The 22725-nt window shown below is 39.3% G+C and overlaps 5 protein-coding genes across 5 annotated transcripts; 3 read left to right on the plus strand and 2 right to left on the minus strand.

Moving 5' to 3' along the window:
• Positions 1 to 3374: 3374 nt before the first annotated feature.
• On the minus strand, positions 3375 to 7378 carry LOC133739731 (histone chaperone ASF1-like). The gene is made up of 2 exons (XM_062167526.1): positions 7060 to 7378; positions 3375 to 3785 (listed from the first exon to the last, which is right to left on the minus strand). Exons 1-2 carry the CDS (start codon positions 7300 to 7302, stop codon positions 3594 to 3596), a joined length of 435 nt encoding a protein of 144 aa, XP_062023510.1. The 5' UTR covers positions 7303 to 7378; the 3' UTR covers positions 3375 to 3593.
• Positions 7379 to 9514: 2136 nt separating this feature from the next.
• On the plus strand, positions 9515 to 11459 carry LOC133739735 (mitochondrial arginine transporter BAC2-like). Its single transcript, XM_062167531.1, has 2 exons — positions 9515 to 10398; positions 10516 to 11459. The coding sequence occupies exons 1-2, from the start codon at positions 10174 to 10176 to the stop codon at positions 11185 to 11187; spliced, it is 897 nt and encodes a 298-aa protein (XP_062023515.1). The 5' UTR covers positions 9515 to 10173; the 3' UTR covers positions 11188 to 11459.
• Positions 11460 to 12586: 1127 nt separating this feature from the next.
• LOC133725211 (mitochondrial arginine transporter BAC2-like) lies at positions 12587 to 15589 on the plus strand. Its single transcript, XM_062152365.1, has 2 exons — positions 12587 to 13581; positions 14686 to 15589. The coding sequence occupies exons 1-2, from the start codon at positions 13348 to 13350 to the stop codon at positions 15358 to 15360; spliced, it is 909 nt and encodes a 302-aa protein (XP_062008349.1). The 5' UTR covers positions 12587 to 13347; the 3' UTR covers positions 15361 to 15589.
• Positions 15590 to 16251: 662 nt separating this feature from the next.
• On the minus strand, positions 16252 to 17622 carry LOC133725210 (pyridoxal 5'-phosphate synthase-like subunit PDX1.2). The gene has a single exon (XM_062152364.1). The coding sequence runs from the start codon at positions 17418 to 17420 to the stop codon at positions 16491 to 16493; it is 930 nt and encodes a 309-aa protein (XP_062008348.1). The 5' UTR covers positions 17421 to 17622; the 3' UTR covers positions 16252 to 16490.
• Positions 17623 to 21531: 3909 nt separating this feature from the next.
• On the plus strand, positions 21532 to 22563 carry LOC133729512 (protein FAR1-RELATED SEQUENCE 5-like). Its single transcript, XM_062157042.1, has one exon. It carries the CDS (start codon positions 21532 to 21534, stop codon positions 22561 to 22563), a length of 1032 nt encoding a protein of 343 aa, XP_062013026.1.
• The last annotated feature ends 162 nt before the right edge of the window (positions 22564 to 22725 follow it).

Consider the following 22725-nt stretch of genomic DNA (forward strand, 5'->3'; position numbering starts at 1 on the left):
ACAATATTTTCACAATTTGCACACCAATAACCATTTACCAAATCAGCATCTCCAAAACAATTTGAACCATGATAGAAATACATAACTTTATTATTACTTGAAAAGCTGAAAACATTGTTTGCTACAAATTGAGAACCAGAAATTAAGTTCCTACTAATACTTGGAATACAGTACACATTGTTCAATACTAATACATAATTATTCCTAAACTTGAGTTTGACAATCCCTACAGCCTTCACAGCCACTCTTTGGCCACTTCCAGTACACACCCTTGTCTCATTCTTTCTTGGGATTGAAATCTCTGACAATCCTTGTAATGAATTGACAATATGAATAGGGGAACCAGTGTCAAACCACCAAGAGTTGTCATTTACAAAAGCATTTGACTCAAAATTGAAAACAGATTTTGAAAGAAAACTACCTTTCTTTTTCAGCCAAGCTTTGAAACCTTCACAATCTTTCTTAAAGTGACCAAGTTTCTTGCAAAAGAAACACTTAATGCCACCTGCAGGTTTGTTTTTCATTTTATCATGATCAGATTTCATAATGGATTTAGAGGTGCTTACAGTGGTTCCAGGTTTAAAGTTCTTGCTGTTGCCAAATTTCTTCTTGTACTTGATTTTGGACATCAGATTCACAGCCACCTCTTGTCCTTCTTGCTTCTGCATTTCATCTTCAACTTCGACACACAGTGAAATCAACTCATTGATGCTCCATTTTTCTTTCTGAGTCTTGTACAATGTCTTGAGTTGAGAATATTCATTTGGAAGTGAGTCCAGAATCATGTACACCAGGAATGAATCATCTATTGCCATATTCAGTGCTCTCAGTCTTGCAGCAATATCAGAACCTCTCATTATGTACTCTCTCACACTAGTCTTGCCATTGTATTTCATCTTTGCAAGAGACCTCACCAAATTCTGCACTTCAGCCTTATCAGAAATTTTAAATTTTTCTGCAATGGAATTGAAGAACTCCTTGGCCAATTCTGAATCAGGTATACTGCCCTTCACATTCTCACGCATGCTTTTCTTGATCATGATCAATGCCATCTTGTTATGCTTGTACCATTTCTCATATTTGTCCCTTGCATCTCTGCTGGAACTTTCAGTTAATGCTGCTGGAGGATCTTCTTTCAACACATGGTCATAATCCAATATCCCCAGATTCAGTTCTATGTCCCCTTTCCATTTCTTAAAGTTTGAGCCATTCAGAAGCTCAATCTGATTGATGCTCATAGGAAAGTGCATAGCTGCATGTGAAATGATCAAACAGATTAATCTAGTGTAACTCAATACCAGAATAAACTATATGTCCCAAATAATGTAGTATATATATGCAGCAATATGAAACTTTATCAATTTCAAGACTTTGACAACCTTTGTGGTGTACTAATCTTCATTGATATATGAATGTTCATTTACTCAATATATATATATCAGATTCAAAACCAAATGTCTGCAACTGTGTTTCTTTGGAAACCAGTGCAAATTAATTTTAAGTTTCAAAACCTGCAACTTTAGCAATAGAACATTGACATCATTTTTCTCTTTTGACATAAAGCCACTTTGACAGCACATATGTTTTTAAAGATTAACATAATGATGTAAATAATTCCATTTAAAACATTCTTAGGCCACTTTGGCAGCACTTGATGCATTTATTTTCACATCAGTTATCATATCAGCATATTCACACACCAATCATCACATAATCGCAATAACAGATGAATGAATATATATGCATATATGCCTATAATATGAATCTGATATGAACTTGAATGTGGATCTTCAAATATTTGACAGTTTTTGTCATGCACATATGAACCACATATGGATATTTTGTCGAAATAAAGCATAAGAACAGATGAAAATTCATAAAGTTAATGTATATTCAGTATGTTATGATCAAGAATATACAAGTAAAATATTTTATGAATTACTTGATGCGGATTAAAGTAATTAAAATTCCCAGAATTCATAACTTAATGCAGTTAAATCACTCTACATGTAATTGATCTATGAATGGCTGCTCTGATACCAATTGTAAGAAACAGTATGCTTAAGCAATCACAAACACATAATTTAGAACCTATACTAGATCAAATCATGTATATTCAAAGACTGTATTCTATTCCTCCATTGTTTGGAAATCTCTTTGAGTTAAATCCAAGTAAGAAGAAAATCTCCTTGAGGAAGATTCAAGTGAAGTGAAATCTCCTCTAGACATATCGTAGAGAGGCAATATCCCTTGAGATGGATCCGAGTGAGGAAGAAAATCTTTAACGGATCCCTTTGAGCCAGATCTAATCCTCTTCCATGGAAACTGATTTCTGCAGAAAACTAAACATAAGAACATGAACCCAGAAAACTTACTCGATGCACTTGCATTGTCCATGACAGCCTTCTCCTGAATCCACCTTGATATTCTCTTAGTAATGGGACTAATTTTGAGAAAAAACTCGTGTTTCAGAAGGGACTAGTCTGACATTAATATAGAAGCTTCACATGACAGTTCCATCCATAAAGAAACTGTCATTTTTCTCAACTGCTTTATCAAACCCTCAACTGCTAATCAACTGCAATATTATTTGAATTCAAATAGTGCATAAGCTTATCTGTAAAATTAATTCAAAGCTTATACATATGTATTTTAGACTCCGGCCACACTTCATTTACTTGTATTGCATTTACACATTACATAAATACCAAGTGTTGTCAAGTTCCATAAGCTGCAATGCTTACACCAATTACCTTTGGATTCCCAGGATGCATATATCTGCGAGAAGACCCAAATTGTTCTTGAGAAAGAAACGTCAGTAACCTCCACTCTAGCAAGTCTTTTCACACTCAATTATAATTTTTAAAAGTTGAGCTTAATATATAATTTTACCACCATTTTGAAGCTTGTAACAAGCCCTTCAAATTCATATAAGGATTTCACGTACTTTTTATTCTTCAGTAGAAGATATGAGATTCCAAAATAGCGTAGTTGAATACATTTATTACCCAATATTCGAAAATCTATGTCTAGTACCATGTTTGATGAAACGCCTCTTATGCTGTTATCCTTATGCTTTGTCTGAATTTGTACAGCTCTTCAAGCATGGAACTGTATTTTGAACACTGAATGGCTAAACTCATTGCTAATGGAATCAAGTATCGAATTTTCGGCAAATTAAGATCATTCATTCCAATTCACTGGTCAATGTGGAGGCATTCACCTTATTTTCTGCAGACCACAGCTTTAATAATCATCCTACCAAACCTTACTATTCCCAATTCAGGAAATGTGATTATACACAGCTCCTCTAAACATTATAAACACCGAATATTGCTCAATAAAAACAAAAACTACGGACAGTATTCAACAAATCAACCCAGATTTAGAGTTGTTAAATCATAAGGCATAATATGTAAGAATGCTACAGGCATGACATTTAAAGTAGATTTCCTAAAAGTTGGTTCCAACAGCTTCAACTCTATATCATATTCTACTCGATTGTATCAACCGCACTTGGCAAGCTTGAAAACAGACAAGGCAGCTGTACATTGAAGTGATATATGCTCCACATACTCTAGTGTGATGCACAACTATTCTTCTGGGATTCCTGGGTTCTCCTTGTCAGGATTGTCTTCTCCTTCTTCGTCATCCTCTTTCTTTTCTTCCTCTTCTTCGTCTTCTTCGGGAGGATCTGCTGGCATTGGAGTTGGTAAAGGTGTTTTCATAGGGCTAAACTGGGGAAATATATCTGGTCTCCTCCCAGGTTTTGGTCTTTCCCATTCCTGAAATGTGATGTAAATGCACAGCAGGTGAGAAAAGAACAATACATAAAGTTTCAGTTAAATCTACATCATACTTTAAAATCAAATTCCAACAGCCAGTGCCTATATCTTGTTATTAAATTATGGGTACTTTTTTAGCTTCTTTGTCTTATATTCTTTCCACTCTCATCTAGCAACAGATTAAACTGAAGAACCTTTCTAAATTTTTTTTAATTTGTGTCATCATAAAAATAGTTGCACATACAACCCAATAAATGATTATGTGCCGACATTATGGAACAAGTGAGCAACCATCAACAAAGAATGATAAAAAGGAAATGGTTCCTCTTCAACTACAATGCAGCTAGTTCTATTGATTCTAGAAACAAGAGGGGCATCCAGATGTCATGGTTACTCCACCCTGTACCATTTCTAGAAAATACTTTCTTTGTTATGCCAACCTAAAAAGAGATGGGCATACGGAGCTTGACTTGAAAAACAAACAACTTGCACTGCCCAGGCAGATAGGGCACTTTTTGCCCCGCTTCAGAAAGATGCTTCTATGCCATGCAGAGTTTCAAACTATTTGCTTAATCAACTTACCAATACAACCCCCACATTCAGCGGAGCTATAATCAATTCCTATGTTTTAAGGCTGCTAGTTTGATGGGATCACTCTCAAGCTACTAGAGTACCAAGTACAGTAACTTGGAACACCCAAAAAGCATAACTTAATTACAAATTTTTCGTTAATTGAGAGTGAGGAAGCAAGTTGCCTTAGTATTGCTCTAGCATATAAGACAACATACCTTGAAAAAGAGGAAAAACTAACAGTTTACCTTCTATTTCATCAGTTTAGATGGCCATATGTAAAAGTGGGATGGTACTAGGCAGAAAGGCAGGATTGAGGTCGAAGATTCCAGCAGGGAGTCTTGCTCTATTAAGTTCAAGGCATCTTGGCTTTGGTAAAAGGAAGAAGGCTAATGTTTTCTGGGGTTGTAGCGCACTGTCATATGGGTACTACTGATGGAAAGAAATAGAAGGATTTTCAAAGATTATAGAGATGCAGGGATGGAGGAGTTCTGCTCTTGCTACATTTTTGGCAGCTTCATTAGCTTCTGCTTCAGAGACTAGCATTTCTCAAATTTTGCTTGACTGTAGGGGAACTGTAGTCCAAGCATAGGGTCTATGGACTGTCCTGTCTGCAGCTGCCCAATTGTATTTAGTGTAAATTTCTTGTTCTTCTTTGCTTAACAGGTTTTTTCTCTTTTATGTGGACCAGTAGTCCACTTTTATTGCATTCATTAATTGTGATAAGTACAATTTGTTTCTTTTCAAAGAGAAAAAAGAGAGAGAGAGAGAGAGAGAGACTCAGGAGAGAATTCAATGACAAGATGGCTGGTCACAAGAGGCAACTACCGTAGATTGAAAATACATAAACTGATAAAAGCCATACTGAAGGGTATTATGAACTCCCAAATCCTACTTCTCCCCAATGTTGGCGATCCCAAATCCTTAAAGATGGAAACATGCTATGCGGGCCAATAGACAAACACGTCATTAGCACTTGGAAGATATCATTCACATCTTGGTTATTTTCTACATATACCGAGTTCTGCCTACATGAAATGACTTCAAAATAGGTCAAATAATTCTTTCAGAGAACTTGGTGAAAGAATAAACTAAAGTGGACACATACATAGTACAGAACATGATCAACAAAATTACTCAGAGAGAGAGAAAGAGGGCTAGACTAACAATTAGGAAGCCAAGAAGGGAAGGAGTTGGTGGAACTACAGAGGCAAGAGGCAGTGTCAGGCTCTGCAAGGCCATTTGGAACAGGGAGTTGGGATTGCTATAATCTACCTAACTAGATTATACTACTCTTCTGATTCCTGACTCATCTCCACTGGCTACAACTTGGGCAAGTCTGCACGACTTCAATATCCACAGCCAACTCATTTTAGTTTTGAACTTTTGATTAAGCCTAACTCTAATTTTTCTACAAGGAAACAAAAGAGAAAAAAATATATTGGGGATACCCAAGCAAAGCAACGTCAAAGGAGGAGAACACTAAGAGGAAGCCATTCTCAAATTTGACTATACAAAAGGAATTTATCTATAAAAAAAATGAAAAAAAAATAATAATTTAAAGGCCAAGTTTGATTACAGGGCTAGTTAATTAGATTGGTGAAAAATAAATTAAAACGAGAGAGAAGATTACACCTATGGCCCTTGAAAAAAAAAAAAAAAGTAGAACTGCCTATCATGTCTATCAGATAATAGTAGATTCTATTTGGTATTGTTACTGCCTAGAATAGCCTGTAGTGTCTTGCAGCATTTTTACTTATACCCATCCCCCAATCTGATTTGTGGACCCGGAATCGAAATTGGGTCCTCCAACCAAACCCTACAACCTTTGGGAGACTGGAAACTCTAGAAAACGGCTAGGAAGGTAACCCGAGGGGGTTTGAACCCCAGGGCATAAGGAAGAAAAGTCAGAAACCCATGGTCCTGACATTCAATATCAGTAGTAATGTTTACAACATACGTTTATGTAGTTCCTACAAATTGATAATCTACATGATACATAAGGCATATTCCAGCCTATATAGCTTGTTTTAAATTACAAAAAAAATAATAATAAATAAATAAAGCTTTTCTCTGTCTTTTTAACTTTTCATTTTCATCGACAACAGAGTAAAGAGAAGAATCTTTGTAATTCCCTATTTATTTACACGTCCCATTCCAGGATTTTTTCACCGGATAACTTCTAATGTGTCTAGCAATGGAGAAATCACACATTCTAATATATGGTTCTGGGTGTGTGTATGAGAGTGCACACTTTGAGCAGATTGCAAAACAGAATGATACAGGGATACTCTTGCTCTCCATTGGGGGTTCAACTTCAATGCTGCCATTTTAGGTTCCATTTCTACTGATTTTGTTCTCTCAATTTATTTGGGCTATAAGGATGGAAAGAGGGAGAGAGAGTAGCACCACCGGCCTTGGATTCTTGACCTTACTGAATGTTTTCTAAATTAATCTGCCTAAAAACCTCCACATGGAGTGGGGGCTCTATGTTCTCGTGGTTGTTTTCATAGGACCAAATCTATTGAATTCTAAAAGTTGTGGGAAACCCAAACAGCAAAATGATTTTAATGTGGCAATAGCTCTCCATAAATTTGAAATCTATCAAGAAATTCAATGAGAGAATGATATCTATCATATTTCATATTACAGAAAGCACAGAACGTGTTCGACAAAATTAATCAGAGAGAGAAGTTAAACTTACGATGGGGAAATCGAGAGGGGAGCGACGGGTCAACCTTTCCTCCTCGGGAGCCATCCGAACGACATGCCGTCGCATCCGAAGGCTGTGAACGACGACGGTAGGGGTGCGGCGGAGAGTGACATAGCAAGGGGGATTGTACTGGTTGTTTTGTGTAAGACTATACCGGCGAGAAGAAGAGGAAGAGGAAGAGGAGGTTGGTGGAATTACGGCGGGCAGAGGCACCGTCAGGCTCCGCAACGCCATGGATGGGCTCCCTCTAACTATCAGCTTCTAACTAGGAGTCTACCAACCTCTCCTCTACTCTCCTCATTCCCGAGTCGGTTCAACTTGGGCAACTCCGCACAAAAAGAGCCGGGTCGGATTTTTTCTATATCCATTTTATCGGGTCCGGTTACACAATACTGTAATGGTTTATGTTGGATAAATGTGGTTCGTTTATTGATTTGATTAAGTATGTTCGTTTTACCTTATTGAATTTCAATTCCGCTGAAAATTTATAACAGCAAAATGCACATATGAATCGAGGGCAATTGTTAATTTGTCAATTAAATTGGTAATACTCAATCCACTATTCATCCAAAATAAGCAATTGCCCCTATCGTGGATGTAGGACTGAAAGCAATTGCTAAAGCAATAAAGGTGATGTAAAAGCTTATAAAAGGCAATAGATCATTGAAGGGCAGACAATCGATCGGTCTACTATTTATCCAATAATTAGCAGTCAATTGATCAGTCCACTATAGTTTTTTTAGGCAGACAAATTATACCAATCCACTTTCATCCAATAATAAAAGACAATTTGACTGCTAATCTACTATTCACACTTCAAATTTGAATAATTAATTAATTAATAATAAGCATGAATTTTCTCCAATAACTTTTAGGAAGTTATATGTTTGCCAGTGGTCGGGCACAAGGTCGTACAAGCCCATGAATCGCACAATTGAATTTGCTCATCAATGAAACCCGAATCTCCCATTTGTTAGATGATGATTGAAAAATAAATTGATTGAGGAAGAAGATGAAGAGGTAAAAATTTTATAAATTTTGGTGTTTCAGAAATTAAGGAGAGAGAATGAGTATTTATAGAATTTTTGGAAATAAATTTAAGATTTATTTTAACCTTTTGAATTAATTTTAGGGTGAAAAATATAAGAAAAAAAAAACTATTTTTGCCAAATCCAACTGCTGAAATTAAATGACAATTGCATAATGGCTGTCAACACAAAATTTGCCCGTTGGAGCAAGCTCAAATATATGTTGAACCCACAATAATCAGTCAAGCAATTGGATGGGCAAGAATCAGTCACATCAGCCCATCTCTAGGAGGGGCCCCATTAATCAGTCGGGCAATAAATTGCCGCTGCATTGCCAAAACTCCCTCTTCTCTCTCATTGGTTGTGTAATAAGTACCTTAGCTCTAAGAGCAAGTTCACCCGTTGGGTCACCGGGTCACCTACTATTCACTGCTTTTTAGTGTATATTTTCATTCTCTGGGTCACGAAATACACTGTGCTCGTGACCCAGGGCACGAAATTAACACTAAAAAGTAGTGAATAGTGGGTGACGTGGTGACCCAACGGGTGAACTTGCCCTAAATGATCCATTCATGGAAATCTAAACCCTGAACAATCGGAATGTTGACATGTTACCGAAAAGTGAGTACCATACTAATCTCTCAAAATTAAAAAATTAAAAATATTTCTCTCGGTGGAAATAACTCTACCTTTGTATACTAATCACACACGAAGCATATTAATTACCATGTATATTTGCCTCTTCCCGAATGGATAAACGTATAATCCTATGTCTCCTTACTTGAACATGAATGTAGATGGTATGGTTCAATGGGGTGATGGGTTTCAGGGTTTGGGTGTTGTTATATAGAGTTGGGATGTTGTGCGGCAGCTGAGGTCCTATGTGGGAATGTATACGACAGACTATGGGCAGGTGGCCGGGCATGCACAATGCCGCCTTGAAAATAATTACGGCGGCTACTTACCGGGGGGGGGGGGTATGTGGGAATGTATACAACGACTATGGGCAGTCGCTGTTGACGGTTCAGGGATCCTGAATTGACAATTCTCAGGTCAAACGGCGCCATACGATTCCAATTCAACCAAGGAATCGCAGGTGGGGTAGATGATGACTCCTATGGTCTCACATTCGCTTATCATGGCCACGCAAGCAATCACACATTCAATCTGTGACATCACTACAATATTATTAAGCAATATAGGACAGATTGCACCGTGTCTAAAGCAATAGAGGTGATGTCACTCTGCCTAACCAAACAAAGAAGAAGAGTCAGAATTCTAAAGTTTCCAACTTTCCATTATAGCTTTATCAGACACCACACCACAATAATGCCAATACTTTGTTGTGAAACCCACTTGCCCAATCTCTGGAAACTGTGGCACACATGAATCATCAGCAGCCACTAATCATCATTCAACCATAAAACTGGGTTTGGTTGAGATTGGGTGATTGAGAGTCACAAAGTTATCAGAAGTAACACTAGTATATCAAAGCTCAACCTTTTGTTCTCTTTCTTCCTGTTGCTGTTCCAAAGACCTGGAGAGAAGAGAGAGAGCAACCACTTGGTCCAATTGGAAGTAAGGAAGAGAGGATTGAGAAAACAAAGTGTGTGAAAGGGAAATCCAAAGAAATAAGATTTACTTGTGGAGTTAGGATTGTACAAGTAGTGTACGTGAAAGGAATTTACAAACAAATACATATCATTCTTTCTTCAATCTTCGGGAAGGGATAGAACTTATTTAGAAATACATTAGATGAAGTAGGTCTCGGTAGAAATTCATTTTCAGGGCATATTGTGTGGCAGGGAGTGAAGAGAGAAAGTTGGCCGTTTCGTTATAGGCATAAACAGAGAAAAAGATTGAAGTAGAAACAGAGCCTAGTTTTTTTTTGTCTTCTTCTTCTTGTGGCTGTAGGATTTCCCAAACTCCCAAAGATTTGGATACAAAGACAGAGAACCCAAAAAGGAAAGGTCCAAATCCCACAAGCCTATATAGGGATTGGGTTTTGATCAGTAGGGAAGAAGTCGTGAAACTTGAGTTGTTTGGTGAGGTTTGAGTTGCTAGTTTGAAAGGGAAGATGGAAGAGTTTGTCGCTAGCAGTTGGGGAAGAGAATTTGTGGCTGGAGGTTTTGGAGGCATTGCTGGTATAATTTCAGGGCACCCACTTGACACTCTTAGAATCATGCAACAGAGTTCAAAAACTGGTACTGCTTTCAGCATTCTTCGCAATGTTGTCACCACGGAAGGCCCGACTGCCCTTTACAGAGGCATAGCTGCTCCCTTGGCCTCCATCACATTTCAGGTTTCTATTTTTCCCAATCTTCTTTTTCCTTGGTTTTATTTTTTAATGCAAATTAATTCCATTTTTGGTGTTAAAATTAATGAGTGAGTTTGCTCATAAGGTATTTGTTTATTGCAGAGTGCCATGGTTTTCCAAACATATGCCACTCTCTCTCGAGCTCTGGATCCATCGGTTTCTCCTAAAGACCCTCCTTCTTACAAAGGTGTTGCTCTAGGAGGATTTGGGGCTGGTGCTGTGCAGAGTTTGATGATCACCCCAGTAGAACTCGTAAAAATCCGTCTTCAGCTGCAAACCGAGAGCCATAAAGGCCCCATAGATGTTGCCAAAAGCATAATCAAAGCAGAAGGGGTAAAAGGAATGTATAGAGGCTTAACCATCACCATGCTAAGGGATGCACCAGCTCATGCTTTCTACTTTTGTACTTATGAGTACATGAAGGAGCAGCTTCACCCGGGATGTAGAAAAACGGGCAAAGAAAGCTTGCGAGCTACGTTAGTGGCTGGAGGACTAGCAGGAGTAGCTAGCTGGATTATTTGTTATCCCTTGGATGTTGTAAAAACAAGATTGCAAGCTCAATCGATGTACCCTGTACCAAAATACACTGGAATTGTTGATTGCTTCAGGAAGAGTGTGAGGGAGGACGGGCATGGCGTGCTGTGGCGAGGACTAGGAACTGCGGTTTCCAGAGCGTTTCTTGTGAATGGGGCTATCTTTGCGGCTTATGAGGTTGCTATGAAGGGCCTAGGCAGCAGGGGAAGCGTGGTTCTAGCAGATAATGCAATCTTGTAGGAAAGATGGGTGTGCAAAGTGAAGGGTTCGACTGAAACCAAACAAAAGAGGTGAAGATTCAATTGCAGCCATTGTCTTATAAATAATTTATTTGCAGGAGCACTGCATACAGCCAAGAAAAATGTATGATAGGAAATAAAATGTATGATGATTAATTACACAGCTCTGTTTATTTTGCCCAGAATGTACATTTTCAACATGAAATGGATGATTCAGTTGTATAGTGAAAGTGGAAAACAGTAATTTCATAAGATGACTCTATTTTGGTATTATTTGACCAGTCTTCCATTATAATATTTTTAAGTTACTAATAATAATAATAATAATAATAATTTTTTTGTAAAAAAAATGAAACGTCTTAAAGTCTAAATAAACTCAATGATCTTTTTTGTATGGAACTACTGTAAGCTGTCCAACCTTATGATTATTTTGAACAATGCAAATCAATAGTTCAAACCGCACTCAAAGGTATGACATTATTAATTTTATAGGAACTTTTATATCAAAAATAATGTTATCTCCGATTATATCTCATATAATATGTAGATGCATCTTTTATCACTATCTTTTATGTAGTGTACAAGACAAATATATATATATATGCATTTCGATCAGATTGTATTTTATAGTTACAATTTTAACATATGTCTTTTTTATTTGGTCGAAAATAAAGTTTACATGTGTCCCAATCAGCAATCACGTAGTTGATACAAATACAGCTATAAGCAATATGACTAATGGTGACTTGGATCATAAAGACTATGGCGGGGAGGTCACCCTGCCTAACCAAAACAAAGAACAAACGTGTGATTCCAAAACTGCCAAAACAAATACCAACCCGCAAAGCAATGGGCACGTAATAATGCCAACAATTTTGGACAAACCCAGTAAGCCACTCTCTCTCGAACTCTGAGTTATTAACGATAATAATTATTCTACCATGCAGAAGAATAAAACGTTTTAAAATCTAAATAAACTCTATGAAGATCTTTTTTCTATGAAACTATTGTAAGCTGTCAAACCTTATGGTTCTTTTTGAACAAATGCAAATCAATAGTTCAAACAGCACCGGACGGTATGGCATTTTCAATGTGACAGGAGTTTTTGTGAGATCTCTGATTTCACTTATCATGGGTACAAAAACAATCACATAAGCAATCACATAGCTGATCCGTGAGGTCTCTGATACAATTATGAGCAATATGACTGATGGGGACTTGGGTCCAAAAGGTTATGGCGGTGAGGTCACTCTGCCTAACCAAAACAAGGAACAAACGTGCGATTCCGAACCTGCCAAAACAAAAGGCAATGGCCAATGGGCACATGCCCACATGATAATGCATTAATGCCAACAATTTTGTACAAAACCCAGTACGCCTCACTCACATGAAAGCATCAGCAGCCACTAGCCCCATAGGAGTTTCAGGTTTCATCATCGCCATTTTCTTGCCTCAGCTAGATTAAGTGCTTCTGTGAGTCACAAATTTTTCCTAGTTCTCTTGGTCAACACTAGGCTCAAAGCACCCAAGAGAGTTTAATATATTGGTTAACCGTTACGTGTCGAGCATCACCTGGTCCACTTGGTGGTCCCTCACTGCGGGTATGGGAAACGAAACGTTGGCCGTTTCCTTATAGGCACCTGCTCAATCCCCACAGAATGGAGAAGCCGGTGGCTTTTGTTTCGGTGCCTTTTGTGAAAGAGGAGAGAAAAGAGTTGATTTTTGGTGGAGAAAGTGAGAATTTGCATTGAGGAAAGAAAGGGAAATAGGATTTTGGTATGTGAAGGAATATACATAGGAAAAAAAAAAAAAAAAGTTTTCTGGGTATATTCTTTTGCAGAAAGTGAGGAAAAGGATTGAAGTAGAAAGAAAGCTCAACTTTTTCTCATCTTGTTATTGTTGTTGTTGATGTATGGTTTTCAAAAGACTTCGTTAGAAAGAAGAAAACCCAGAAAGGAAGTATCCAACTTCATTAGCCCCCTCTATAGAATTTGACATACAGCAAACTATAAGTTTGTTATTTCCAGCTGAATTTGAGAAAGGCAGAGGCCCTAGAATTTTGATCTGGGTTTGTGTTTGGTGCTTTTATGAAAAATAGGAATTGGGTTTTGATCAGAAGAGAAGGAGCTGGTGGAATTGGTGTTGTTTGGTGAATGGAAAAATGGATTTCTGGCCGGAATTTCTTGCAAACAGTTGGGGCAAAGAATTTGTGGCAGGAGGATGTGGAGGCATTGCTGGTATAATATCTGGTTATCCACTTGACACTCTTAGGATTTTGCAACAGAATTCAAAGAGTGGCTCTGCCTTTAACATTCTTCGCAATGTCATCTCCAAAGAAGGCCCTACTGCCCTTTACAGGGGCATGGCTGCTCCCTTGGCATCCATTACACTTCAGGTTTTCTATTGTTCCGAGTGTTGTTTTTCCTTTATTGCTTTATTGTAGGTTGCTTAGTTTCATTTTAGTATCTTCTTTTTGTTTCTTTCATTTGATCAAGAGATTATTGCATTATGACGTACATCCGATTTCTGCATAGCTTTGAATAGTAGGGTGGTAATAGTTAATCCAAGGCTTCATATTCCAGGAGTGAAACCTTATTTTCTTGGATATTAGGAGGATCTAAACATAGGCTACTGCTTGTATTACTATCTCATTTCTTCTATCCCATTTACATACCCTTCATCTCCCTCAAAACAAAATATGCAATATTTCTAAAGTAAACAAAATCTGTTCTATCTGTTCTATGACTTCTATCCTAAAAAATCTTCTTACCCTAATAGCACTTGCGTGTTTTAAATGATGTTTTAGTATGGTACGCGAGTGGTTGGTGACTCGTTGGTGACTTGATGGTGCTGGTACGATTTGTCAATTTTTATGGTCTTTTCGTAATGGTGGAAACTGCTTTTTGTTTTTCTTTTAGACGTGTCACCATCTATAGGGATCATACATTGAGCAATACAGATCTCTTGCTTGCTCAAAAGCAATGACAAACCTTACACTATTGCACATTACTGCTAAGCATTGATCTTATATTCAAAAAATCTATACTTGTGAGTTGTGACACTCACTTTCACTGTTTCCACATCGAGGAAGTGAAGCCAAGCTTAGGAGGAATAATTTCCCATGATGCAGTTCTTGTTTCTTCTTTTAATAGATGAACTTGTTACTTCTCATTTGCTCTGTTACATAATTGGTTCACCTACTGATCCATTTAGTAATTCCTTTCTCACAAAGCCTGTTAACCAGTTGTGAGGCTGAGACTTGAGAGCCACATGATGGTGTTCTGAAGAACAGTCTTGTTTTGATGGTAACGGGTGATTTCAACTTCTGTAGGCTATAGCTTAAGAATTTAGTTTCTTCTGTAGCAACTCTGACATCAACAACAGTATGAGACTTCTAACCCAACCATATGTCTAAAAATTTTATGCAAATTGATCACATTTTTGGTTTCCTATGTGTGTATATCCTCATGACATGATACAAATTATTTCTGCATTGCAGAATGCTATGGTTTTCCAGTCATACGCCATTCTCTCTCGGGCTCTCGATCCATCAGTGTCCACTAAAGATCCTCCTTCTTACAAAGGTGTTGCTCTAGGAGGGTTCGGGGCAGGTGCTTTGCAGAGTCTAGTCCTCAGCCCAGTAGAACTCATAAAAATCCGGCTTCAGCTGCAAACCAAAACCCAAAAGGGCCCCAGAGAAGTTGCCAAAAGCATTATGAAAGCAGAGGGGCTAAGAGGATTATATAGAGGCCTGGGCATTACTATTCTTAGGGATGCACCAGCTCATGGTTTGTACTTTTGGACTTATGAGTATATGAGAGAGCAGCTTCATCCCGACTGTAGAAAAACCGGTGAAGAGAGCGTACAAACAATGTTGGTAGCTGGAGGGCTAGCAGGAGTAGCTAGCTGGATTTGTTGTTATCCCTTGGATGTTGTAAAGACCAGATTACAGGCTCAATCTGCGTACCCTCCACCGAAATATACTGGCATAGTTGATTGCTTCAGAAAGAGTGTGAGAGAGGATGGTCTTGCGGTCCTCTGGCGAGGACTAGGAACTGCTGTTTTGAGAGCATTTCTGGTGAATGGTGCTGTTTTTGCGGCTTATGAGATTGCTCTGAGATGCCTTCTCAGCAATGGAAGAATTCCAATAGAGAATGCAATGCCTGAACAGTGAAGGGTTCACTTGCAGCCAATTAAATTGCTGTATAAATAATTTAGTTACAGAAGCCAATCAAGCCATTCAAAAGCAAGAATTTTGTATGATAGATCATTATTCTTGCTGCACAGCTTGAATGCCAAGAATATAAATGTTCAGTAAGAAAGGGTGGATTCAATTGTATTCCAGTAATTAGTAGTAACAATTTTTAGCCCTACAGGATATTGAAATGTTCAAATTCCATGAATGGTCCCATTGCAATCCTCCAATTTGTAGTATCTCACATTCTCACCAATTCTACAGTTTCTACCCTGCTGTTACTATTTTTTTCACACAATGAAATGCAGTGAATATAATCAGATATGGTCCAAAGTAGATTTCCCCTTCATAATTGCCCAGAGAAGCAGACCATATGCCAAGTTACAGAGAATACAGATATCTCCAATAGGTCCAGGTTCAAACCATTCTCTTCTGTCCCCTGACCCGCACTGCCGTTTCCATAATGGTCTAGAAAAGCATATAATCTGAGATTCTGAGCAGCTTGCTTCAGTAAATCGCGAAGTTCGAGATTGTTTTACCCCGCCATCCCGTGACACGAAAAATTGTTGCATGTAACCCGTATAAAACCATTGTTACAGGCTACAAGAATGTCTCCCTTGGCATACGGTTCCTGTATTTGCCGGAGGCCAACTTTTGCTCGAACTTATGAGTGTAGAACTTATACGGTTCCGTTTTTATACCACAAGAAGTGTAGACATCTAGTTCGAGTTATGAGTTATGACTACTACATTGTCATTCACAATGATGGCCTCACAGTGTGAATCATCTCAGAAGAAACCTCAATGCACCCATCAACTACATCAGCTTCCAGGATCTAGGCATCAAAGAAATCGAAAGATAACTCAAATCTTTAAACATAAACGACAGTATTATTCTCATTCATATCAGTAGTTTTATCAAAACTTGGTACAATACAAATTAAGCGAACAAAAATTGCACATTAGACGAAGACACTAGTATACCCTCTATACCACTCTACAAATTAAAACACAACACGCCCATTATGCTTTTTACTAGTTAACCACAAGCAAAGAAAGAGCTACATTACATGACTGACATTCCTAACACCACCATCATCATCATCATCATCAAACACCTCCGCGCACAAACCCTTCGATTCTGTCCTCACCGAGACTCATACCCGCCATCAGACCCGCCAACCCGGAGCTCGTCTCCACAAGCACATCCGGGTCATTATAGTTCCCCACAGCATCAACAATGCCCCTCACGCGCTTATACGGATCCGGTGACCCGAAAACATCCGACCCAATAAACACTCCATCACAGCCTAATTGCATCATCAGCCCCACGTCAGCCGGCGTCACAATGCCTCCGGAGGCGAATTGGACCACCGGCAGCCGGCCCATTTGCTTGGTCTGCGCCACAAGGTCATACGGCGCTGCAATGCTCTTGGAAAACTTGAAGACTTCGTCGTCGTCCATGTTGTTAAGCATCCTTATCTGCCCCATAATAGACCGGACGTTCCGAACCGTCTGGGCCACATTGCCCGACCCGGATAGATCCCCTTGGGTCCGAATAACCGCGGCCCCTTCTCTGATTCTCCTCAACGCGTCGCCGAGTGTCTCGGCGCCGCAGACGAAGGGGCACCGGAAATTGTGCTTGTTGATGTAATGATCCTCGTCGGCGAAGGCGAGGTACTCGCTCTCGTCGACGTAGTCCACGCCGATGGCTTCGAGGATCTGGGCCTCGACGAAATGGCCGACCCGGGATCTGGCCATGACGGGGATCGAAACGGCGCGTTTGATGTCCTTGACGAGGGAGGGATCGGACATGCGGAGAATGCCGCCTCGGGAGGAGTGGGGCGGGTCGGAGACGATTACGGAGCAGGCGCCGGCCTCCTCGGCGAGCTTGGCTTGATCGGGGTTGGTGACTTCGACGATGGCGCCGCCGCGGAGCATCTGGGCGAGGCCGACCTTGAGGCTGTAGGGGTTCTTTATCTTGGGGTCGGCGACTGCGCCGCTGTTGTAGATGGTGACCGCACCGTCTTGAGCCTCCATGGTGGAAATGGTTGAAGATTTGGGAGAGGATTTCTGGGATTGGGGTGGAGAATTTTGGGGGAGGGGGTTTGATTTAAATTTGAAGAGGTGGGGATTGTCTAGAGAATTCTAGATATGGATGAGGAGGTGAGGGGAGGGTTGGTGTGGGTGTTCTTGAAGTTTCGGTGGGAGTTTCTCGAGTTGTTTGGTCGCTGAAAATGTAGAAATTTCGGTTCCATTCTAAAACTTGCCAAGAATGAAGGAATCTTGCATGGCGTGTACTTTCCCCGTTAATTAATTCTTTTTTTTTTCTTCTTAAATTTATGTACACAAGTATATAAATTTAATCAAAAAATTATTATACGATCTAACTACGTGTAGATTATGTTAATGTAATCAAAGTAGTTGTTTTTTGTTTTTTCTTTGAGAAATTTTAAATACACACATCTAACTACTTAATACACACTCCTATTATTTTATATTTCAAATAAGATTTTATAGGTAGGTTAAATGACCAAAACAGACATCTATCATTAGGGAAAAAAAAAAAAAAAAAAAACAGAATCGCGCCTAGACGGCTAAACGTCTTCTTTTCTACGTCTCTTTTCCTAAACCTAGCTTAGACGTTGCAATACATCTCTTTTCTCAAGACCTCGTTCAGCAATCTTCAACAGAGGTATGTATTCTTCATCTTGTTTAACATTCTCATGTTGCTTAATTGTTTCCACTTGTTGAGCACTTAAAGAGTAACCATAGCTTCTGGGTTGATAAATATTCTACCCGTTTTAATGTTAAATTCCTTCTAATCATGTGGTTATGGTGTTGCATCGATTCTTGATTATTAACTTGGGACGTACGTTCATTGAATTTTTGCTTAATATGATGAATTGTTCTCTTTTGCATTTTAGGATATAGAACTTAATTTGGCTCCTTGTTTGCATAGTACTGTAACTTTGTTTCATCCTAATCAATGCTTCGAAGACCTCTGGTCATGCCTCTATTCTATTTGAGCAAGCAGAATTTGACTTGACTTCTAGTAATGCCTCTAATATAGCAAGCCAACCATACAATATTAGAATTTGACTTGACCTAAATTGAATACAATACAACATGATTTCGATACCTAAATTAATAAGTTTGTGAGCATAAGCATGATTCTTGTAACATAGTGCTTTCTTTTGCAATACTCTTACTTGACCTACTACTATTCGGTCAAGAGGAAAAGTTTTGACATCTAACTTTTATTGTATTATAGCATGCTGAAGTCCAACAACACAATGTCTCGACCATATATAGCAGCATTAGAGAAGAATGTTCACGTGATTATACCAATGAATTCACGACGTACCAGGTAATAATTGTTCAAGTTGGAATTTGGATTGTGAGTTGTTATGTATATTAGGTAGTAAGTCTGTCACACCCCTGATTTTTAACACAAATAAAAATCGATATATAATCTCATAATTATACATGCGTGAACGTTCAGTCATCAATACAAAATACCTGGAAACTTTTTCCCTTTAAACCAAGTACGTACTGATGCCCTGAACCCTCAAAGTTAATATACATTCGCTCTCCACAGAGTTATATATTACACAAGCTTACGAATTAAATTGTCAACAACAAAATAAAACGTAAATGCTCCTCATAGTTCACTACAACGGAAGTCTTAATAACGGTAAAGTCACAAAATTGACTTCCTACCGTAAAGCTGCTAGCACGCTACCTCAGATTCAGCCACGATTTCCCTGACCTGCAGGATAAACCCCTACACCGTTTGAATGGTGCACCGGGTTGCCACACAACAAACCCCGTAAGCTTTTGCAAGCCCGTATGAGTAACTCAAAACGACTCACGCAAAATCACAGGATAAAACCCACACGTTTCACAAATCACGGGATAAACCCACACGAATCATAAATCATGGGATAAACCCCCACGTTTCACAAATCACGGGATAAACCCACACGAATCACGTTTCAATCAAGAAACAATTCAAGTCTCATCTAGACAATAAAAGAAGAATACTCTCGGAACTCTCCTTTAAACTACGTACTTATGAGTCTCCAGCAACCTCGACCGTTACCCCCATAAGCTATAATGGCAGACAGACTAGCGCTCTAGCTGATCGTAACCACTCGCCCGGCCAACTGCGTGATTCCCTATTTCTTGCCTTGGTCACTATTAGCGACCTGTCACCATCTGTGACATATTATCTTCAGACCCCGCCTGGTCTTGAAATCAACCGTTGGTCACCATCTGCGACCTGTCACCATCTGTGACATACGATCTTCAGACCCCATCTAGTCTCAAATCAACCATTGGTCACCATCTGCGACCTGTCACCATCTGTGACATACAATCTTCAGACCCCATCTGGTCTCAAAATCAAACGTTAAGTAAGTCGCACCCGACCTAAAAACGTTACAAACATCTAGATTCGGCTTTCCCCATCCCTGCTCACCATCTGTGACACTTGGTACAAGGACCAATACACTTACAATAAGTCACGCTTGACTCGAAATTGTAACATCAAACTCAATACTTTTCAAACAATAGAAAACATCTTTTTCCACAATATTGTTTCCTGAAAAGTCGCCTTCAACAATAATATGAACACAACCATGCATATTATTCATCACACATTACTCACAAGAATATATATATTTCACGTAAATATATATATACATAGTCATTCGCTCAGGAATGCCTACTAATACCAACTATAGTTTGCAGTTAAATCAATAACGCCAAAACAATAATGGTAACTCCGTTTGTAAATGAACCTTGTGAGATTACTCACCTCGAAACTCCCGCTGCGTCTTCACACCACTAGACTACTTACAGAACGCCCTCTGTCAAGCACCTAAGGAAGTACAGCCTTGATTCAGTCAATGAAACATAAGGAATAACGTTCGAAACCCTAAATCGAACTAAATTTCCCAAAGTGACGCCAATGTAGGCGAAACCACATCCGAGACCACTCAAAGTCTCCGGAATACTTCCACGATCGATATGTCCAAACCACAAGTCAATCGGACGCTCGGATTCTCACGGATCGAATAAATCAACCGGTATGAAACCGTAAAAATCATAACAATTTCATATGTACTCCAAAAATTGCGTATTACATATCAAAACGCTCGTATCGACGATTAGAAGACATATAATACCAGAAACAGTCCCTTACATGGCCGGAACGCCGCCACAGACGGTGGCGCACCGCCGCCAGACAAAACTCAATATTTCACAAAACTTCCAACATCAAAGATGTTCAACTCAGCATGCTTAACCATTTTCATAACTAGCACGAAGTCAGAAACTAAGCATAAATGGTCAAAAACTACCTCGCAAGCCTTGGATTACTGTTCAATCCGAGTTGAACCAAGTTTCACGTGAATCGATCCAAACAACCACCACAGATCGATCCAGGAGGCTGCTGCGACCTCCCCAAGCCCGGTTTGAAGCTTCGAAGACGTCGGAGATGGGAGAACCGATCGGGTCCGATTTCCTCAAACTTCGCCGCCTTCTAGCGCCGCCACCACTGAGAATCGCCGCTAGAGGATGCCATAGGGACGACCAAAACAAGGAGACGAGCTGATCTGGAAGATTTCGCCGCCGGAAAAGTCGGGTCGGATCGCCGAGTTCGGGTCGGGTCAGACGGAAAGTTTCGTTTCTGAAGGAGTCGACCGAGAGAGAACAGAGAGAGAAAATGACTTTCCGGAAATGGAAAGTGGAATTATGATTTCATTTTCTGATTTTCCATATATATACTAAAACGGAAACTTCTTCCGATAGCCATAACGTCCTCATACGAACTCCGATTGACGCGCACCGCATGTCCACGAACTCGTATCGACGCGCTCTACAACTTTCGTGAAAGAAATTTTCGAAGAATCTCAACGTATCAAAAGTCAACCTTGAACCCCCCCCCCCCCCCTCCCCCTAAATCCACACTTTTCGAATAAAAATTTGTCCAAAACACTTCCACTCCATCCACGAGCCACGAAACCGTCCAATAATCATAAATTAGATTCTGGAAAATCCTCAGAAAATAAATACGAATTTCTGGGGCATCACAAATTCGAATGTGTTGTGTACAGGTATTTGAAAGCAAAGCCGCATTGATTCGATGAGTCCTTACGACGGGGAAGAGAAACAATTATGTCATAGTGATACAGAGGTCCAATTTCGGAAGCTCGGGCAAGAAAAGAAGGAGACCAAGAATAAGATTCAGTTTAAGGGAATAACCAAGATGGCTGACAAAAGTACCCAAAAATCTGAAGTAGATAGTAACAAGGCTGATGAACAACAACGCCCGAGGCTGACTTCTACAAATAAATGTGAATGTCCATTCTTATTAAAAGCCTTTAATATTGGTAAGGATGAGTGGGTACTTGAGGTTGCTTGCGGAATCCACAATCATGTTGCCCCATCATATCTAGAAGGTCATTCCTATGCAGGGCGACTATCTAAAGAAGAACATGAGTTGTTGGTAGATAAGTCTAAGCGTTTAATAAGACCCAAGGATATATTGACTGCCGTAAAGAGCCGAGATCCAAGTAATACATCAACGATGAGAACTATATACAATGCTAGGTATTTTGCTCGAATTATCGCTAGAGCAGGCAGAACTCAAATGCAACAATTACTAAAGAATTTGCGCGATCATCATTATATTGAGCATCATAGAAGCGAAGATCACGTGGTCACTGATTTGTTTTGGTGTCATCCATTCAGTCTTCAAATGCTACGTACATTCCCACATGTACTTATCATGGATTGCACCTATAAGATAAACAGGTATCGTTTTCCACTTTTTGAGATTGTGGGTATTACATGCACTGAGCAAACTTTCAATGTTGCGTTTGTTTACATGTCAAAGGAGGCAAAAGATAATTACAGATGGGCACTGAGTAGGTTAAGAACACTTATGAATGAGGATTCTATGCCTGGGGTAATTGTCACTGATCTGGAATTGGCACTTATGAAAGCCACTGAAAATGTCTTTCCCGATACTCATCAGATTTTATGTAAGTGGCACATTGGTAAGAATGTGATGAGAAAATGCAAAGGAAAATTGACAACAAAAGAAGGGTGGGAAGCATTTAATAATGATTGGCATAGCTTGGTGGATTGTAGCTCTGAGGACGAGTATGTGTAAGAATCAAATGTGGACTTGTCACAAATTATCATAATGTATAAGCAGTGCAGCAGCTTCACTTGTAGCAGTTGGTGTTGTTCCAGTGCTTGACCCAGTTGGTGTCGCATTGGGAGTTTACGATGCTCCACTTCCCTGATAATGAAATCAAACACATAATTTAGC

This window comes from Rosa rugosa, chromosome 1 (genome assembly GCF_958449725.1).
Source record: "Rosa rugosa chromosome 1, drRosRugo1.1, whole genome shotgun sequence".
Taxonomy (NCBI): domain Eukaryota; kingdom Viridiplantae; phylum Streptophyta; class Magnoliopsida; order Rosales; family Rosaceae; genus Rosa; species Rosa rugosa.

What these genes read in the sequence shown, in the direction of transcription:
- LOC133739731 (XM_062167526.1), bottom strand. Translation starts at nt 7,302, where the DNA reads ATGGCGTTGCGGAGCCTGACGGTGCCTCTGCCCGCCGTAATTCCACCA. An exon ending in CCCCTCTCGATTTCCCCATC is followed by an intron (nt 3,786 to 7,059) that starts GTAAGTTTAACT and finishes ATCACATTTCAG; the next exon opens with GAATGGGAAAGACCAAAACC.
- LOC133739735 (XM_062167531.1), top strand. Translation starts at nt 10,174, where the DNA reads ATGGAAGAGTTTGTCGCTAGCAGTTGGGGAAGAGAATTTGTGGCTGGA. An exon ending in TGGCCTCCATCACATTTCAG is followed by an intron (nt 10,399 to 10,515) that starts GTTTCTATTTTT and finishes TGTTTATTGCAG; the next exon opens with AGTGCCATGGTTTTCCAAAC.
- LOC133725211 (XM_062152365.1), top strand. Translation starts at nt 13,348, where the DNA reads ATGGATTTCTGGCCGGAATTTCTTGCAAACAGTTGGGGCAAAGAATTT. An exon ending in TGGCATCCATTACACTTCAG is followed by an intron (nt 13,582 to 14,685) that starts GTTTTCTATTGT and finishes TCTGCATTGCAG; the next exon opens with AATGCTATGGTTTTCCAGTC.
- LOC133725210 (XM_062152364.1), bottom strand. Translation starts at nt 17,420, where the DNA reads ATGGAGGCTCAAGACGGTGCGGTCACCATCTACAACAGCGGCGCAGTC.
- LOC133729512 (XM_062157042.1), top strand. Translation starts at nt 21,532, where the DNA reads ATGAGTCCTTACGACGGGGAAGAGAAACAATTATGTCATAGTGATACA.